The sequence below is a fragment of the Typopeltis vanoorti genome, chromosome 5 (assembly GCF_054136105.1).
Source record: "Typopeltis vanoorti isolate ZY-2024b chromosome 5, IOZ_Tvanoo_1.0, whole genome shotgun sequence".
Lineage (NCBI taxonomy): Eukaryota > Metazoa > Arthropoda > Arachnida > Uropygi > Thelyphonidae > Typopeltis > Typopeltis vanoorti.
In genome coordinates, this window is record NC_143553.1 from 87563312 (window position 1) to 87584745 (window position 21434).

At 35.8% G+C, this 21434-nt stretch overlaps 1 protein-coding gene across 1 annotated transcript in view; it reads left to right on the top strand.

Moving 5' to 3' along the window:
* The first annotated feature begins 1086 nt into the window (after positions 1–1086).
* LOC150106627 (metabotropic glutamate receptor 4-like) overlaps positions 1087–21434 on the top strand; it is a 46400-nt gene continuing 26052 nt past the window's right edge. The window contains exons 1-3 of the mRNA XM_090392588.1: positions 1087–1668; positions 13494–13710; positions 13817–13955. Coding sequence (XP_090248714.1) covers positions 1177–1668; positions 13494–13710; positions 13817–13955 — 848 coding nt within the window. The 5' untranslated portion in view covers positions 1087–1176. The remainder of the gene's footprint in view (positions 1669–13493; positions 13711–13816; positions 13956–21434) is intronic.

The window sequence follows — 21434 nt, forward strand, 5'->3', positions numbered from 1 at the left end:
CATGCTGATAAGAATACCTGTTGCTGGTTATTAAATATGGCTATGATTTGATAAAGTAATAGCCAAATATTTAATTTATTTTTTCCCGTATTTTTACTCCTTACATAACAAGAGCCATATTTTAACATGCTTAACACTGAAAGTTTCCTTTACAAACCAAACTAACTAATAGTATTTCCATTTTTTTTTTCTCATCAAACGTGATACTGATAACTCAGTGATGCGAATATCACATAAGTTTTCACAGAATAACTAATTACTAATCCCTTTAAGTAATACTATATTAGCAATCGGTGGAATCACGACAAACGATCTTCTGTTTCCAGAAGATAAAATTAATAGCGGAACTGCAAACAGCCAATTCACTCACGGAAGTTATTGTGCAACAATATTCTAAACATGGCTTTTCACAGATAGAAATATAAAATAATAAAACATTACGGACATGTCATTTTTAATAAATAAAATATCCCATCTGTTATGAATAATAACTCCTACAGCTGCATCAAAAATATTCCAAGGATTATTTTATTTATCATATAGCAGTTGCAGATCCTACTACCAGAGGGCGGTTTCGTCTGCCAGTAAACAGTCATGGGCTATCTCAATGAAGCTATCCATTACATGCGTGTGTGTATATGTGTGGATTTTCCCCCCTTCACCTGACTAATCCCATTAACTACATTTGGATGGTTGATTACTTAAATGAAAGTTTATTGTTGCAATTAGAGAAACAATTAAAAACGGAAGGAAAGCAACCGGAAATTAAGTGAGATTTTGTTGACACTGTATGTGTGTGTGTGTGCGTGTGTTAGATGCACTTAACGGGATTCATTAAAAAATCATTAGTATCAGTTAACTCTCGTTAGCGGTCGTGTTAATTTTAAAACCGTCCTTTTGTCATTTGTCAACCAGGGTCATTCATCCGGAAGTGAGTCTTTCGTTTTCCTTTTGCGCGCGCGCACACACACACACACAGAGATGCACAGGATGTTGAAGCACCCAACTCTCAAGAAACCTATCGCTTACGATCATAGTTCCGACAAACTCTAGGTTCCTTCTGTTTTAGTTCCAGTAACTGTACCTGGCGCCGAGGAAGTGCGGTGGCGTATCGGTTTTGACTTGTTGATGGCAAATGCTTGTGGCTAACAATTACAAGATCTGATAATTATTATAATGTGTGGAGACTACATCAAAATGTTCTTATCTGGATGGTTTTATTTATGCCGGATACTCCTAATTATACCTGCAGCTTTATCGTTCATATTGGAGAAACAGGGAAATCTCACCCTTGGTGGATTTTTTCCTATTCATAAACAGGGTAACGATTTTGGCTCCTGTGGTGAGATTAAACCCGACAAGGGTATCCAACGTTTAGAAGCGATGCTCTTTGCATTGAATCAGATTAATAAAGACAAAAATCTCTTACCGAACGTACTTTTAGGTGCACGGATAGCTGATACATGCTCGCGAGACGTTTATGCTCTGCAACAGAGTTTTGAAATGTTAAAAGATCGTTTCACGTCAAGGAATGATTCGTGTAAATACAATCGTTTAGATGATGATGATAAAATAACCAAGAATATGAAATCTCCGCTAGTTGGAGTTATCGGGGCTTCTAACAGTCCTGTATCTATGATGGTGGCTAATATCCTTCGTCCTTTCAACGTAAGTACTTGTATTCCTTTCGTTTGTCCAATACATTGATCTTCTTCCTTTTGAAAATTGAGATGAAATCTTAACGAAACTTTATTGAATAGCAAAATTTTAAATTAATGTGTGTATGTAACAGCAGGAGACCATTTGTAAAATCATGCTCACTCTTTCATTGAAATCCTACATCATAATTTTATATTAAAAAAAGAAAATACTGTATTATTATATATCCGAAATAATTCAGTTTTTTTCAATAAATTTAAAAGAATTTCCTTAATTTGATATATGTATTATAGTTACCCAGAAATTATATTCTTATATTTTTAAATATTTTAGAAAAGATCAAAACAAACATCGTAACTCGTGTACGTTGTAAGAGATAATAACAGAAATGGAAATAGGAATATTAGCTGTCAGGACTGAGATCTTTTATTTCAATTCATAATTATTTCTTTGTTTTCACTTTCATTTCGCCATTTCTATTTTATTTGATCTCATTCTACATAGTAATTGATTTTGATTTCTTTTCAGTATTTCTTTTGAGGTATAATGAGTTTATATTTCCGAAAATCAATTTCACTTTTTTTTAAAGAATATTCATATCCCATAAAGAAAAAAACATTTTTCCTAGATTGGAAAATTAAAAGTTTGCTTTCTTACCACCGGAAGGAGAATAAGAACGACGATTTTGTTGTTAACACAGAATGCTTCGATTACACGGTGCTTGAAAGATACAAATACAATGCTTATACATTCGTAATTCAATTATTATAATATTTTATATTATTTTCAAAATAGATTATAAAAAGAACTTGAAATTTTTCTCTTTTTGAAACTTAGCTTTATTTATTTATTTTTTAAATTGCATCTATCATTTTAAAAGTAACTAAATGAATTTTTACAACAATGAATTCATATCATTATTACTTCAACTTTGTGGACATGTTTAAGTAGGAACACTCGATTTGATGCGTGTTGGAATGATGACCGAAGTACCTAAAGCTTTAAGACAGATGTTTTTTTTTTTTATGTCTGTAAACTACGTGCATTCTTTTTTCAAGTTTTGGGAGGGGAAAAACCCTTCCATCTCCATAAGAGACCGTCGAACTCACCTTTGATTGTAAAGCCCTTATAAAGATTGGTAGCATTTTATACGGGAATCGAATCCTGGTTCTTTCAAATAAAGCGAAAATTATCATGCCATTCTGGCAATTGTCATATGTAGGCTTTTTTTAAGAGTGACAATTACGGTCAAATATCGAGCCATTGTTGATTTCTTTCCTTGACATGAAAAATCGGGTGAGTCCAAAATTTCTTTCTGAACTATTTCTAACTGCCTACAGAACTAAACATCTTTCATTGACTTCATGTCATGTGTCCAAGACGTTTTCCCAAATACAGCCTTCCCATGGCTGCTCGTTAATTCTAGCTCGCCTCCTTCCTCTTACTCAAACTGCAGGTCACCGTGAGGGGAAAAACGATCTCAAGACAGAGAGACATGTGCGGTCGAGACGGAAATCCCAAGCATCCACAACGTATCAGTAGAAATGCATTGAGAAAAAATGGAAGCAACATTAATTGCTGAAAACCTGGAGATATGTTGAAGCGGATAACTCAAAGGAACAAGTATAGGATTTAATTTCCATAAGAAAAATAAATTCATCCTGGATATTACTGACGTTCTGGTAATTTGTATTTCTGGAGTGGACCTGGAAGATTTTAAATTTTTATTATGCACATAATCTATTACTCTTTGTTAATTTCATGAATTATTTCTAGTAAACTTGATAATGGAAGTGGAACGTGATGCGTTTCCTTTATGACTCCATATTTCCATATTTGAGAAAATTATCCTAGATTTCCGTTATTAATCCCCCCCCACACACAAACCATTATTCAGATACCTTCCGTATCTACTTGACAGAGTTCTAACAGTGAGAATGTTTGTTTGCTGATGAAACCCTTCCAAAGAATTGCGGTTTCATTTAATTACATTAAATACTATTTCAGGATATTCGATTTAAAGCGAGAGAGCTTTCCCAGAAATGGTGGGGGGCGGAATAGGAATCTCGTGATTCTCATCTTATCCTTGAAGAATCATCCATATATTATTATTATTATTATTATTATTATTATTATTATTATTATTATTATTATTATTATTATTATTATTATTATTATTATTATTGCTTAATAATAATAATAAGAGAGTCAGGGAGTCAGGGACTCATCGAGGGAGGCCACATACTACACACACCAGCCATTATACTTATTGAATTCATTCACACTGTTTGAATATACCACATCCAATGGAAATCCATTCCACTCATGTACTACCCCCTGATAGAAAAATCCAGGCCTCACTCCTTTTAGCGGTATTCATTCTTAGCTAACAAGAGGCCCTCTTGTCCTTTCCCCGCCCTCAATAAACTTAAAAAATTCCATCAACTGAAATCCTGTATGACCCTTTCAGAAGTTTGTACGCCTCAATCATATCACCCCTCTTTCTCCTGTTTGCTAGTGTCTGCAGTCTACAAATTCTCGATCTGTCTTCACAATCAATATTCCATAATCTTGATATCATTTTTAACATTCTCCTTTGCACTATCTCCAATATATCAGAATCACAACGGAAAACAGGAGACCAGACCTGTGCACAATAGTTCAAGTGAGGTCTTATCAAGGTCTCATAAAGAGGCAAAATGAGATCATAATCTTTACATGTGAATATTCGTTTCAGCGTTGCAATTATCTTTTGAGTTGTATTTGCAATCTTTACTTTCTATCTACTAACACTCCAAGATCCCTAGCCCCATCAATTTCTTCTAGCATAATTCCACCAATATAATAACGATATTGGATATCTATCACACCGAAGTGAATGACTACATTTACTGACATCCATTTTCCCATGCCCACAATTCCAGCCTGTTCATTCTGCAAGTACTGTATATCAGCAGGATTCCTGATTACCTTACCCATCTTTGCATCATCAGAAAATAGCTGTATGTCGCTTGTCAAATCGTTTCCAATATCATTAATGTATAAATTGAATAACAGTGGACGAAGGACTGATCCTTGTGGTGCACCACTAGTTACCTTATACATCTTGCAGACTCACATACCCCGTATACTATTTTTTTGTATCTGTCAGTTGACTATCCTGTTATCCACGCTAATATTTTATAATCAAACCCATTTTCTCCAAATCATGCTACAGTCTTCCATGATGTATTCTGCCAAAAGCCTTAGCAAAATCTAAAAGCATCATGGTGTATCCATTCCTCTTGTCTAGTTCAATGGTAACAGAGTTATAGTACGAGGGTGGTCTAAAAAGTTCTCGGCATTAAAAATGAAAAAAAGAATTTATAATTTCAAAATTATTTATATTTTTCAATATAATCTTCCTTAAGACTAATGCATTTATTCCAGCGATGCTCCAGCGCCATTATCCCGTCCCTGTGTGTAGTGGTTTTCAGTAAGATCTGCAAACTACCCCTCTACAGCTGCAATCACTTCTTGATTCGAAGAAAAATGCTGGCCAGCGAGGAAGAGTTTTAGTTTTGGGAAGAGACAGAAGTCAGAGGAAGCCAAATCTGAGGAAATAGCGTGGATGTTCTAACAATTCATAGTGCAGATCCCTTAATTTTCCCATTGTCAAAATACCTTTGTAGGCAGGTGCATTGTCCTGATGAAAGACGATTTTTTTCTTCTGCAAACCTGGTCTTTTCTCACGAATTTTTTCGTCTAGTCTGGTTAAAAGAGCGAAATATTCCCCAGTTATTGTTTTACCCTTTTCAAGATAATTAATAAACAAAATGCCTTTAGCATCCTAAAACACTGACGCCATGACGTTTCCTGATGATGGAACAGACTTTGTCTTCTTTGGCGCTGAACAACCGGCTTCTGTCCACTGTTTTGACTGTTATTTGGATTCTGTGTGTAATGTTGAATCCAAGTCTCATCCATAGTAATAAATCTACGCACAAAATTACCTTCATTCTTGTTAAAACGCTCCAAGCACTGTTCAGAGATTTTCATGCGAGTGTTTTGATCTGTTGTGAGCAAGCGCGGCACCCTTCTTGCGCAAAGCTTTTTCATTTGCAATACTTCATGCAAAATATATCCTACACGTTCTTTTGAAATGCCTATAGTCTCAGCAATTCACGCACTTTGACTCGCCGGTCACCCAATAACATATCGTTCACTGATCAATCATTTCTGGTGTTGTTACGCTTTTTGGACGTCCTTCACTTGGATCACCTTCAAGGCTGCTACGGCCACGTTTAAACTCGGCAGTCCATTTCTTAATTGTCGAAACTGAAGTAGAAGAGTGCCCATAAACTTTTATGAACTTTTTGGCGTTAAACCTTCTTTTACAGAGAATTTTATAACCGCACGATACACAATTTTATCGATTTCAAGGGATACAGACAACACTTTTGCTTCAGACATCTGTATAAAACAAACTACTTGATAGAATGACTTGCAATTTCAAATGGAAGCTTATGACAGATGTACCAACTTAGAAAACAAAATCTTGCTGATAGTGTTGCTATCTATGGTCGAGGCCGAGAACTGTTCAGACCACCCTCGTACGTGAGCAAGTTTCTAAAACATGACCTTCCCTTAGTAAACCCACGTTGTTCATTGCAAAGTAGAGATTCACTGTCAACTCAATTCTGAATGGGAGCCCTGACAAATTTTTCCAAAATTTTCACCACCACTTCTGAGATACTGATTGGTCGATAGTTGAATACATCGAACTTTGAACCACCCCTTGTGCAATGGGATTAGCAAACATTTTTTCTATTCTTGCGGAATTTTCACTGTTCTGAGATTCAAATTATATAACTTGGTCAAGGAATAACAGTTCAGCTGAACACTCTTTTAGCACCCCCCCCTGCTGATATCCCATCAGTCCGTATTGCTGAATTCTTATTCAGTTTCTGCAACAGCTCTAATTCCTCCTCTTCATACACCTGAGTTTCTTCGTTCAGTGAAGAGGTTGCAGTGAAGTCAATGTTGCATATCCAGGTTGATAGATTTTTGCAAAATGGACACTCATTAGTTGAACAACCTCTTCTGCATCTGTCACCCTCACACCACCTGCATTCAAAACAGCTATTCGTTCATACTGACTCTTTCTTTCACTTGCAGCATATCGATCGAATTCTTGTGGGTTGTCTTTAGCTTGCACAGCCATTTCATTTCATACTGAGGCTTAGCTTTCTCTACAACTGTTGTGACTAGTCTAGCCTCCTGTTTATAGTTTTCATAATAGACATTATCCTTATGCACACGGTATTCCTTCCACATCCCATTTTCTTACGAATTTCTTACTTAATAAGATTACACATCCATTTAACTTCTATACAATTTATTTTTAGAATTCTCGGGGCACATTCTGATATCGCATAATTCAAGTGTTGTTTAACATGTTCATTGCCAATCACGCGATATCGCGCGACGCGAGCCCTCACCAAACGGTCGATCACGCGTTATCGCGTGGACGTCGCCAACTAAATAAAAAAAATAAAAAAAATTTGGGCACCGCACGAAATTCCACTTTTCAGCTTGGCAATGAAAGTGTTAAATGCTTTCCATGCACTGTCGACATTCTTCCCATCCAGCAACCAATCCCATTCCAATGAACTCAGTATACTCCTCAGTTGGTCATAATTTCCTGCTTTGTAGCTCATCATATAATCCTTTATGAATGGAACATTCATAAAATTAGTCACTTCCCAAGTGAGTACTGCATGATCACTGTCACCTACCGGAATCAAAATAGTTACATCTTTACCTGAAACACCTTCTGATACTATAATCAGATCTGACACTATTTGACCACGAGTTCCTTCCGTGACATGCTGCTTGAGGATATTGTCCCGCAACAGCTCAATAAATGCATTTTCATTCTTCGCATGAGATTCTACTGCTACCCACTCAATATTTGGATAATTAAAGTCTCCCATTATGATTACTCTTTTCGCGCTCATCTTTTCTATTTGGTGATGCCTTTCTTCATCGCTAGCAACCGATCCACCAGGTCTATAACAATACCCTACTATGTAATTCATCTTGTTAGATTCAGCCTCACACTAGATGGATTCAAATTCACTGCCACATGAAATACTGTTACTAGTATTGCAATCATAGGTTTCAACACTAACTGGATTCAAGTCATCCGATATCATTAGCAGCACCTTCTCCCTCCTCTTCTATCCTGTCTATCCTTCCTAAACCACAGTACCCCTTACAATCCATATCAGTTAGCATGTCTGATAGGCAGGTCTCACTGATGCCTACAATCTGAGGTCCCAACATATTGACCAAGGCAACAAGCTCTACTCCTTTGTTTCTGATACACTTTGCATTCGTATATAGACATAATAATCTACCTGAATATTCTTTTAATATATATATATATATATATATATATATATATATATATATATATATATATATATATATATATATATATATATATATATATATATATATATATATTACGAAGAATTAAATGACTAGAACCGAAATTTAAGTAAAAAGCTTTTAATATAAACACACTACTAGTTTCGGCCTGTAACAGCCTTCTTCAGGTGACATTATAAAAGAAAAACACTAAACATTGAGGGTTAAAAGACTATGAACAACGCAGACAGTCTTTATACATAATTAGCATGAAAACGTTGTAGTTGTATGATACAACGTTTTATGAAACTACAACGTTTGTCGCCCACGTTTGCCGCAGGTAGTCGCCCAGACTTGCATTACTTGCAGGCGCAAACTTGACTTACTTGTCTGTTTGCTTACTTGGGAAAATAGGATTAAAACGAAATTCATATTTATATATACATATAAAATAGCTTGGTAACTTTAACATTTATATATATATTTATTTTCTTCTAAATGTTCATCTCCACCATTATGATTATACGTTTGTTGCCAGTAGAGAGGAGAAGATACATTTAGGATTCCTAATACGTCTGCCATTGAAAGTACAGGCGCACATGAAATTGTTGAAATTGTGCACTCACTCAATCCAATTCTGTGCAATCTCAGCAGCAGAAGTCTCAGAAATATTTTCTAAATTTGATTAATAGACATCAGGTTCCATGTATACATTTCTCCCTGATTATTCCATGAAAGCATATACAATGTTCCTTTTTAAGGTGTAGGAACAAGAAGAACAAGAACAAGATATCAAGCAGTAGTCGCATATTCTACTGGTAGAAATATTAAAATCTACAGGAATTAAGAGTGTATTAAGAATTTGAAAGGACTTTTGCTTGAGTTTATTCAATTTATATTCGGTTTCTATGTTCTGATGATCATATAACGAAATTATTAACTAAATCAAATTAATAAAGCCTTTCGAACTAAAACTAAAACGTCAGTATTTATTCTATACAATAGAGGTTTCTTAAGCAAAACTGTGCCAAATCGAAACTACTGAATGAAAGTTAAGATACAGTGACTAAGATTCTATCAGAAACTTCGATTTGTATGGACTAATGCGAATTAAAATAATAAGATCGTTCGACTGTCAATCAGGTTAAAATTTTGGGACTAAGGTGATGAAATGTTCTTCAGACCTGCTTATAGACAAAATCCCTCTTTGGGATGTTTTGGTAACACATTAGGCCATTTCTAAATAAACTTACACATAATCTCGAATTACCTCTGCCAGATGATTTTCAGATATTGTTATGCTTTATTCATGAGTCCAACGTTCTCTCCTTGAATGATTTCATTCTTTATTCTAATAATAATAATAATAAATCTTTCAATGCCGTTTAATCATTAACTCACGAGGTAGGCAGCACGTTTTAGTCCTACCTTTTTGAAATTGGTAGAATGCATCCTTCGTCCATTAGCTGAGTTCACTTCTGACAATAAGGTGACAATAATATGGTAGACAACTGACGCCATCTCGTGTTCCGTGGTTGATATTTACGAGTTGCGGGGTTAAAAACAAGTGCTTCTTCCACGAGCGAAAATTCTAAATCCTACTTACCTATGCCAAAGATTGACGAACTCGGGAACTGGCTAAAATAATAATAAAATAATGATATACTTTATTGGCAATATTCTTAATATTTATTTTTAATAGACGGTGTAGCATAATTAATGACATCATCAAATAACACTAGTAATAATAGTTAAAGGTTCTCTATTTTGATTTTCGAAGACGCCAGTGACTATTTGCTGTTGATTTGAAGCACACTTCATTTTTTAGACATATTATTTGGACTGTTGTTATTCAGTCCAAATAATAGTAATAATTAATTACTGTATGGGAATAATTCAGGACATACATAATCATGTGATCATAAGTCAAAACTGGCCCAGTTATCTATTGTCTTTTCAAGTTTATTGTTTATGATACACTTTTCATTAACCTTTCTGCTTTGTGATGTTTCTATATAAAGGGAATTCGTTAAGGTTTCTGAACGTGGAGATAGTTCATTCATAAATTCACTGCACGACAGTGAATTTAGCATGACAAGTATTTCTTATTGCATGGCCGTAGCCATTACTCAATGGGCGGATGTATTTACTGCCCTTTGAGCTAAATGTCAGAGCTGATTCCTGTGTGCAGTTCGGTATTCACTTTTGAAGTAGTATATTAACATGTAATGTCCTACGAAGAAATATTTAAAGGTTTGTGTACAGTAATAAATAAACTAACAATATAATGTAAATAAATAAAATATCTATTAAAAAAATAAAAAATAATATCAAAAATAATAGAACAGAACTAAATAAATAATTGAAATGTTACAAAAAAGAATATAGCATTTTATATCCTTCCCACCCACGAAACGTTAAAAACATGACGCATGTTAAAACCTTAGGCGTACCAAACTTAAGAAAACTCGGAAATTCTGCTTCACAGACAAAACCTAGGGTAGTTTGTTGTGTCACTTTAGATCCCATTAAGTAGGATGGCGTTTAATTTAAAAGATAAAAATTGTCTATTACGTACATTTTTAATAACTATAATATATTTATAAACCTAGAAAAGAATTGCAAACATTAGTACTGAGTATATCTGTAGACAGTATTTAAATCTCGCACATTTATCTTAACAAATACAACAGCTTCAACATAAAGAAAATTTATGTTTACTTATTGTTGTTTACTTGGATTGATTTTTATACAAGAATTTCATTTTTATTGTTTCCGACTCTACACTCTTAGTAATCTAAAAATACTACCAAATAGCAATGATGCTGAACAAGGAATTTGAAGAGAATAATAGGGAATCTATGTAGTATCCATAATACACTTCTGACTCTGCACCAGATAGAACATGTATGAGTTAACATTAGAGCATATCGTCATGTGCTTCTTTTCATCTGTGAATCTTGTTAATGTTTGCAGGAGCGGGTGGAGCACAATAGCACCGACTTCCTATTTGAAATTAGAGAGAGAGAGGGAGGGGGGATTATAGTCAAACGCAAGACAATACGTTATTAATTTCTGTCAGTTGGTACATGTTTTGTTTATGTCTGTAAGTATCCGATGATAGAAATAGTATATGACGCGATGCACTTAATACAACAAGAGTTGGTTTAATTTCATGGCTGAAATTCTTCAGTAATTAAAAAAAAAGGGAGGGGAAAGAGAAAGAAACACAGACATTGAGACAACCAATCAAAAATATGATAATTATACACCAGCAGAAGACGCAATGGTTACACAACGAAGAGAAAAACATAAAACGGATGACCTTCGCATGGAGGACTTAACAGAGGAAACCAAGGTCGATGCCGTGACAATAAATATGGCTTTACCGTCATTTGTGAGTCAAGTGTGTACGTAATTTAGTTACCATTTCGTGCTTAAGGTGCAAGCTGTTCTAGTGGATTTCTGTGTGAGTGTGAGGATTACTGAGTGACAGACCGTGTCTTTTGTAAATCCTGCGTTATTTATGATGTTTCGGAAATTGTGTCACCATGCTGATAGCGGAAAGACACCAGTAGATTACAACAGGGAAGAATTGGAGGAAGTTGCACTTCCTTGTACTTTCCGGCCTCTCTCTCTCTCTCTCTCTCTCTCTCTCGGTACCCCATTTCTGTAATGTTCTGCTGACTTCGGTTTTAAATGCACGTTTTCTCATAGAAGGGCTTTTGTAGTCAGTTTTATTTCCTTTAATTTTTCAAGTAGATCAGGATAAAAGTGGATATAAATTAGATATTCAAAACTCATTGGTATTTAAGATTTTCATTTTTAATCAGTTTGATTCAGACGTTTAAACCAAGTCAGCTTACTTCTTCAACCTATTTGTTCCCAAGACGAGTTGAGTCCCTTAATTACGGGTTACGACGAATTAATGCAGCCGGTATGCCACTCCTATGCAGCATCTGCTAAAGGTCAAGTATTTATGCTGTAGATCTGTGTGATCACGGGACCGGTTTACATGAGTCATTTAAGTACGAAAAAACCTGAGTTTCTAAGAGAAAAAATCTTCCACTTGCGTACGAGATTGGCTAACTCACAATTTTATTACAATGATCTGATAAGGTTTATGTTAACTCAGGTCTTTCCAACCAGAGGGCTCATCTATATCAGCTTAGTTATAGTTATGACTATAACTATAACTAAGCTGATATAGATGGTATAGATGATCAAAACCCAGCCATCAACTTACATGATTTTTAGGAACTTGGTCAATTAAGAAGAACCATTTGCAGTGTAGATAACTGATAGCTCAAGTCCAAATGTGGCATGGATGCTTATGATAAAAGTCTGAATTCATCGTTCTATCTATATATGATCACCAACCTAAGTATCGCAGGTCTAAAGTGGTTGAAAAAATGCTACATTTGGCTTCAGAGTAGAGTTCCTGAATCAGCTAACCTTTATCCAATATGCTCGAATATGTACGCTGTTAACATTCAACCTTTATGGTGAGATTTCTGTTTTAAAAATGTACCTTAGAAGAGATACGAAATTTCATTTGACACACCACAATACTCTCTTTGTTTATGGTCTACATCTCAAAGCCAGTTTTTCCAAGAAACGCGACTGTGTCCCTTGTTCGCTTCCTATGAATCCTACGAACGTATACGGATATATGGTTTCATAGAATCCAGATACTATCGACAAAAGTTAAAGAGAAATCTTTGTTCATCTCCTACAGTGATAATTCCGAGTTTCATATACCTTTTAAAAGGCATAAAAGAAAACATTATAGATGAACATTTACAATGTCTTTTCATACAGATGATTAGTTGGTCTCGTGCGGAGTTGATAAGGATATATCTCCCGTAATCTCGAGTTTTCCATCACCACCAAAAATTAATATATCAGTAGTCGGAGAACGTGTATGATGTCGACCTAGTTGGCAGAGTGGATCCAACTAGAAAGCTATGGGGTTGAACCCCCACAGGGGGGGGTACGGATGTTTGTGAGTCTTTAGGTAAGGATGATTTTTGTCGCTCACTGTAAGACTAGCACTGCTTATTAGTTTAAACGTTCTTTGCTTGGTCTCTATAGCAGAATTTCCGAACTATTAAAAAAAACACAAAAAAAAAAAAATCCTAAGCCCACCCATAGTACTAATTTACTATAAGTTTACAACTTTTCGTGGGTAAAAATAATAACAAATTAACATGCAACTTAACTCAAACCTTTGGCATAATTTTAACCAACACCAGAGGATTCCGTTTCTAGTTCACTTTAGAGGCATTAGGTCATGACCTATCGATCAATTAATACTTCCAAGACCTTTACATAGACACACCATAATTTCAATTTTTTTTTCTTCTTGCCATTCCTCCATCTGATTGGTCACTTACCTATTGCATCTTTATATCCCTTAGATACCACAAATAAGCTATGCTTCTACCTCCACTGAGCTCAGTGACAAGATAAGATTTCCACACTTCTTTCGTGTTGTACCTTCGGATAGATATCAAGTGAAAGCCTTAGTAGAACTAGTAAAATTTCTGAAATGGAGTGCAATATTCACAGTGGCTGCAGATGGAGAATACGGGATGGAAGGGATTGAAAACTTCACGACATTACTTTCAAAAGAAGGTAGGTGCATATAAGAACAATAAAACCTTGCTGAGATTTTTCAATACAGTGGTGGAAAACAAGGTATACTGCGATCTCATTACTTTTGTTGTTTAACTATTTATAGCTGAGGATGTTTGTGTGAAGCAATTGAAGATTTCAAGGAATCCAAACTATACAGAATTTGAGGGTATTGTCGAAACATTTAAAACATTTGGTGAAGACTTCAGAGGAGTTCTGGTTTTCCTAAATGAAGACAACTGCAGGTAAATTTCCTAACCTTTAAGCAAGTAAATTCTGTCAAACAGAATAGAGATGATTCTATCCGAATTAATCTTAAAATATTTAAATTCAGAAATATTTTCTTGTTGCCTGCAATAATTTAATGCTATAGAACGAGGTATTCTTGTTTTTTCTTGTTTATTATCTTTAAATTCTTCAAAAAATCAATCGATAATTTTTTATCTACAGGATGTTTCAACATCACTCAATTTATTCTACGTATTTACAGTTGCTGTACACAAGCATCGATTGATATGCCCCCCCCCCCCTACCTTTACACTTGTCGAGATCTTTACGGTTTCTTTGCCAGACTGCAGGAGAAGTCGTTCGAATACAATAGAAACCGATTTAGTTGAAGTTGCTACAAGAGTATTACGTCATGATCTACGCAAAACGGAACTTGAAATTCAAAACATTCTGATCTCCATTTCTTCAATTCTTTACTAAAAGTGCTGAAAACATTAGTCTGATTTCAGAGAATAATATAAAATATAGTATACTACATTAAAACATAAAATAAAAGAACTTTTAAGAATTTTCTCCAAAATTTTTAAAATATTTTAAAATATATTCAGACACCTTTTAATTTTAATATTTATTTCAACTAATAACATTTAAAAAGAAATATAACATAACAACTCCCCGTGTGGTTGCCGGGATAAGAATAGCACCAATGTAGCTAATGCATGTCGTACAAGGCGACTAAAATTAGTACCCTTGGAGGGTAATGGATGGCAATGCTGTAGCCAATGAAGTTCTAACTGAGTCTCGGCTATTGCTGTTACCCTCTTGCCATGATCAGAGCTTTATTTATAGCTCGATAACACCTTATCCTTACACTGTCCTCTACAGACAACGGGGAATATGAAAAGCATTCTTGCTTCGCCCTTTTAAGCCAGTCCTTATAAGGACTAGGATAACATAACAACGGAGATCACACAAGGGTTTTCGCAGAAGGTGATTGCGGATATGAATGTTATTATATTATATATATTATATTATATAACCCTAGTATCATACTGTTGTTTATAGTAATTGATCCTATTCGATCTTAACTTTTGTGCTTGTGAACATCAGTAGCTGATTAACAGGTAAGAATTTAATTTCCCATGGAAAACTTAAACTCATACGGCTTAATCAAAAATTTAGACCGACATCAAGCGCTTGACCTTGTTAAAGAGTTGTAGAAGTTTGAGTTCGAGTGGCCGGGATATTTAAATCTATATTCGTTGGCAAGTGACCCGAAAGGTGACAATGCTGGTCCAGAGGATGAAAACGTAAACTTAATGGTCTCCCCACCTAAGAAGATTGATCGGTTGGATTCACAGAAGGAACATGTCAGTAATAGACGAAGGGAAGAAGATCACATGGAGGATGACTCTCCTATTAAGGATGTCTCATGTAAGAATGAGAAGATTCGATTTCCTCTAGTCGTTCTACGCGACAAAGAAAAGTGGACTTCGGTCAAACAAATCATTAAGGATCAAAATATTGCCTACTTCCGGGCGAGAAATACAGACGAAGGCATAAAATTTCAGCCTACTACAGTCAGCGATTACCGTCAGTTAACTAAACTTATGGGTAATTCAAACTTATAATACCAGACGTTTGCCCTAAATAGTGATGGAAATGTGAAGCTTGTACTTAGACGAGTCACTGAGGGTACCACCTCAGAAGAGATCGCAACAGATTTTATTGATCATCGTTTGATTCCCATTAAGGTGAGTCGAATGTACAGAACGGACAAAAAGCCAATGCCACTTGTGTTAGTGGAAATTAACAGCACTCAAAAATAAATTAACATACATCTGCGGTCTCAGAATTACTAGTGAAACCCTTAGAAAGAGATCATCAGCCGGGCAACGCCATAGATTGCAAAAATTTGGCCACGCCCAAAAGCTATGTAGGATGACTATAGATGTCTGAAATGTGATGAAAAATCACCCAACTAAATCCTGTGCCAAACCCAGCGTTGCATCTGCCAAATGCGCATTTGGCAGGTGTAACCTTAGGTTTGTCAATCATACTGATCATCCTCCAACTAAAATAAACTCTACAGATCAGGAAGGAAATCTACCACGGAACAAAACTTATGCTAATGTGGTGCGTTCCGAGAAACTGACACGGCATGAACAAATAAATCCCAGCCTCACTGCTGTTATAACCGCTTCACTAGCTACCATGCTACAAGAGTTGAGCAAATCTAGCCCATCACTAATTTCTGCAAAAAAAAAAAAACACTCTATTCTAACTGTATTTAGTAATGAATAAAAACAAATTTCTGTCAAACTCTCTCCTAATGCCGCTTGGAATGCCAACGGCCTCATCAACAATATCCTTGAACTGCAAGAATTCGCACTCATATACAAGCCAGATGTAATTTTCATCAGTGAGACACATCTTCGGCCAGCAAACAATCCGAAATTACGAGGATACACTATGTATAAAAATGATAGGCTCGACTTCATAGGTGGTGGTACTACCATCTATATTAAGAACTACCTTAAACATAATGCCATAACCAACCCACAAACCAAATATCTAGTGGTAACAAGCATTGAAGTTTACACCAGCAATGTCGGAAGACTTGAAATCTATGCAGTCTACGACTCACCAAGTAACATTTTACTGATGACGGATTTAGACGCCATCTTATGTACCACAGATTCCACTATCATTGCAAAGGATTTAAATGGCAAGCATTTAATATGGAACAGCAAAAAAACCAATAGAATCGGTCGTATACTAAACAATTACATGAGGTTCAAATATACTGCAGTAGCAGACCTCACAGAACCTACTCATCATGGTCCTTTTGGCAGTCCAGACGTTCTAGATATTTCTATCAACCTCTCCCGGAAGTTATTATGAATCTAATCAGGGAAAAGAACAAAGCCAGGAAAAGATATCATAACACGCGTGCTCCACAAGATCGAAAACTCCTTAACAAATTGAACAATCTAGTTAGAAAAGCTCTCAGAAACCTGAAGATCACTCAAGTTGGAAATATTTGAAAACTCTCCGTAACAAACGTGAACCTTTTCCTCCTATGAGACCGAGTACGGTATAGTAAATACAGATACAGAGAAAGCCGAAGCTCTCGTCATAAATCTGGAAAAGCCGTGCAGTCCAGCATATGAAAATATAAATATCAATCTCGTCTACAAGGTTCACCAACATGTCAGATACCCTTTAAGGCAAACCCAAAACAACTCAGAACTGATTAGCCCTACCAATTAATATCATCAAACAATTAAACATCAAAACAGCACCATCCAGACGGTACAAACAAAATCATCAAACTGCTCCACGTAAAACTATAGTGCATCTTGTCAACATCATAAACGCAATATTAAGATTGCAGTATTTTCCTGCAACGTGGAAAATTGCCGACATCATTGCAATACACAAACCTATCGTTTGTGTATTGCAATGCTATAAAGCAATGCAATACACAAACTAATGTTTGTGTATTGCATTGCTTTATAGCAATGCAATACACAAACATAAATCAAATGCAATGCTCAAAACTATCGACCTATCAGCTTACTATTCAATCTAGGAAACATTGTTAGAAAAATCATCCTATCTAAATTGCAAGAATCTATAGATAAATTAAACGTCATTTCGACTGAACAATTAGGTTTCAGACGAGACCACAGTACACTTCACCAAATTCATCATCGACTTGTTGAATATATTACTACAGGATGCAACTGGAAACAACATACTGGTTCTATACTTTCCTGGACATTGAAAAGGCTTTTGACATAATCTGCCACCAAGGTCTTCTTTACAAACTCATCAAAGCAAATATACCAATACATTTAATACGTCTAATTAAATCATACCTCAGTGACAGAACAAGGCACTCGAAGATCAGTGGAATAATCTCTAACAAACATAATATTTTAGTGGGAGTTCCACAAGGCTCATTGCTAGCTCCGCTTTTGTTCTCAGTCTACATGGCAGATATCCCACAAAATCCTATGCCGACCATCATAACTCTATATGCAGACGATACTACAATATTAACAACATCTCTCTTTCCTTACCTGATAACCAGAAGACTACAAGATAGTATTGCTACGCTGGAAAAATGGTTCTCTGATTGGAGTTGATATTCAACTCCTCAAAGAAGTTGAATATCTCCTTTCGGCGAATACTAGCCTTCTGGTGAAAAGTATGGCTGTGCTTTTTGAGCACAGCCATACTCTTCACCAGAAGGCTTGTATCCCAGAAAGGAGATATTCAACTTTTTAATGCTAACATCCCACGACAGACTAAATATCTTGGGATACAATTAAATGGTCTGCGATTCAAAAGTCACATCAAACTCTTCTGCACGAAAGTATCCAAAGCTATCGCTCAACTTTACCCCATGATTAATCGTCGTAGCAAACTAAATACAAGAAACAAACTATTACTTTATGAGATGGTGATGCGTCCCATAATTACTTATGCCTCTCCAGCGTGGAGCCATACTTCCAAACACACTGAGACTACAACGATTATTGTGGAACGAGACTACATAAGGGGTGAGGGCCCCTAAAAGCTCCCTCAAAATGCTTGACTCAATGCAGAGGAGAGCAATTAGACTTATTAATGACCCATCTCTTACCAACTCACTCCCCCCACTTTCACACAGATCTTTAGTTTCCGCAACATGTATGTTCTACAAATATTTCCATGAGAAATGCTCATCTGAAATAACATCAATAATTCCCCCACTTAGTACTAAGCTCGTTGGAACACGTGCAGCTACTGCTCAACATCCCTTCACAGTACACCTACAATCAAACAGAACCAGTTTCTTTTCCTCTTCCTTCATCCCTGCAACTGAACTGCTGCATTGTGGAACCGTTTTCCCTCTGATGTGTTTCCCAAGGAATACAATACACAGTCTTTCAAATCAAATGTAAACAAACAAGTTCATCCTTTCCCAACCCACTATATATGTATGCTAATGTATTGTAGGTTGATCAACCAACTTCTCGTGTATGGGCTCAACATAAAAGAAAAAAGAATAGAAAACAAATGCTTACGGATGATACTAGATGCCCCATGGGAAATAATCAGATTCAAGATGATACCAATATTCCATCTATCTCTTCTTTCCTTCACTCTCTAGCAGTAAAGGTCTTCAAATGTGGCCATGAACAGAAATCAACTGAACCAACAAGCTGCAGACTACAATGAATTTGATCACTACAACACAAAAGACCTAAGGCAATTCTACTCTGCTCTGAGTATATATTTAATCCCACATCCCGGAAACTCTCATTTTTTCACCTCCGGAAACTCGGTTCTTCGTCCCTCAGAATAGGCAAACTGACCCCGTGAACAGGCACGGAAAGTCATAAAATATACCTAATCCTTCATGAGGAGGGCTCACCCCCCCTCCAAAGAGAGAGGGGGAGAAAGGGGGTAATACCATACGAATAAATAAATAAATATGAAATTTACTAACCTTTTTTTAGTTTGATTTTTAATTACCATTTTGCAATCTTGTATTGTCGGTTCCTGTGATACTTAAGCGAAAATTCTACACTAATAATGTATAAGGGGGGACCGGAAAGTAATCATTTTTTTAACTACATTTTTAATATAAATTTTATTAAAGAACAAATTAACATTATTCAATTCTATAATCGTCATCGTTAATTATAACCTTATTCCAACGATCTACTAAGTTTAGAATTACTTTTTTGAAAAAAGGTTTTTCTTTGGAGGCAAAAAATGATATCAAACTCCTTTGGACATCATCTTGCGAACGGAAGGTTTTATTTCTTATGCTGTGTTCTAAGCACCTGAATAAGTGATAGTCACTAGGGGCAATATCCGGCGAATATGGAGGATGTGGTAGAAGTTCCCATCCTAACTGCCTAATTTTTTCTTGAGTCATTCTTGCAGAATGTGGTTTTGCATTATCTTGCCGCAAAATTACCCCTTTTCGATTGACAAGCGCAGAAAGTTTGATTCAGAATGCTTGATGTAGTCGCTCTAATTGTTCACAGTAGATGGCTGCTGTGATAGTCTTACCTTGTTCCATGAGTTCGTAATGAATAATTCCATGAATATGCCACCAAACTCACAACAGAACCTTTTGTGGATGAAGTCCATCTTTAGGTGTTGGAATTGGAGTTTGATTTGGAGAAAGCCACTGTTTTTTGCGTTTAACCTTCTTATACAGCACCTTGTCATCACCAGTTACGACTCTTTCCAAAAAGAGGTCATTTTGTTGTCTGGTCAACAATGAATTGCAAATCGCCCGTCTCTGTGCTTTATTGTTGTCTGACAGTTCATGCGGTACCCATACACCCTGTTTAAGAACCTTAGCACTCTTATGTAAGTGCTCTTGGACAGTTGACCATGATCAATTAAGTTGCTCTGCTAATTCTTGTATGGTTTGCTTTGGATCTGATTCAACGAGAGTCTTAAGAGCATCGCCATCTATAAGAAGAAAGCTCCGTTTATCCGGATTGGGGGAACTCCATTTCAGTAGTCACTGAAATGGAATTCTCCAATAAAAATGTATATAGCAATGTAAAATGTCTGTATAGAAATTATTTTAAATTATCTTAAAATACTGATATATTTTAAAATATTTTGTACATTTAAAGACAACACTAATAAAATTATAATAAACTTGAATATAAAAATCCAGAAAAGTCACTTTTAGATTAAATTAAATTATACTTTTTATGTCGATCCCACCCATGAAAGGTTGCATGCAAACCTGTAGTCCAAACAAGGCATCTTTTTGTACCGCCGATGGGCAAGATTTTTTTTTTTCTATTTTTATCAATTTTCAGTTTGGTAGTAGAGATGTTATTTTATTTACCGAAAAATATTCTTGTGCCATCATTAATAGGAAAACTAGCAGTGCACCTCCATAACTGGCTAGAATCTCGTAATACACTGGTGTCCAAAAGCTACGGTGGACCAACACATATTTACCTGTATATGAAACAAAATTCATGAGTACAGTCACATGTGGACATAAATTTATTGCCAGCTTACTAATAAATTATATTCATAAAATATGTTATCAATTTCGCATAAATTAAGTTGCAATACGTTTTTGACAAATTTACTAAGGACATAGTTAAGAAATTAATTTACAGCGCTTACAGAAAACTACAATATGGTGAGGTATCCATAAAAGTTAATTCTTCGCCTACAGCACCACGGAACAATTGAACATGACGTTGAAGAACTTCGTTGCAATGTCGTTCACTAGTCATATTCCTTTTTTCCAACACTAGGACCTCGGTGCGTCCATTAAGCATAATGCCTCCCCACACCATGACTCCAGTACCGCGTATCTAACCCCATTCACGACCCTTCTTGCGATGATAAGCAGTACCACTTCCACGACTGATCAAGTGTCGTCTAGAATCGGAGGAACAACTAAAACGACTCTCATCTGTAAAGAGTACATTATCCCATTGGTGTTTTGT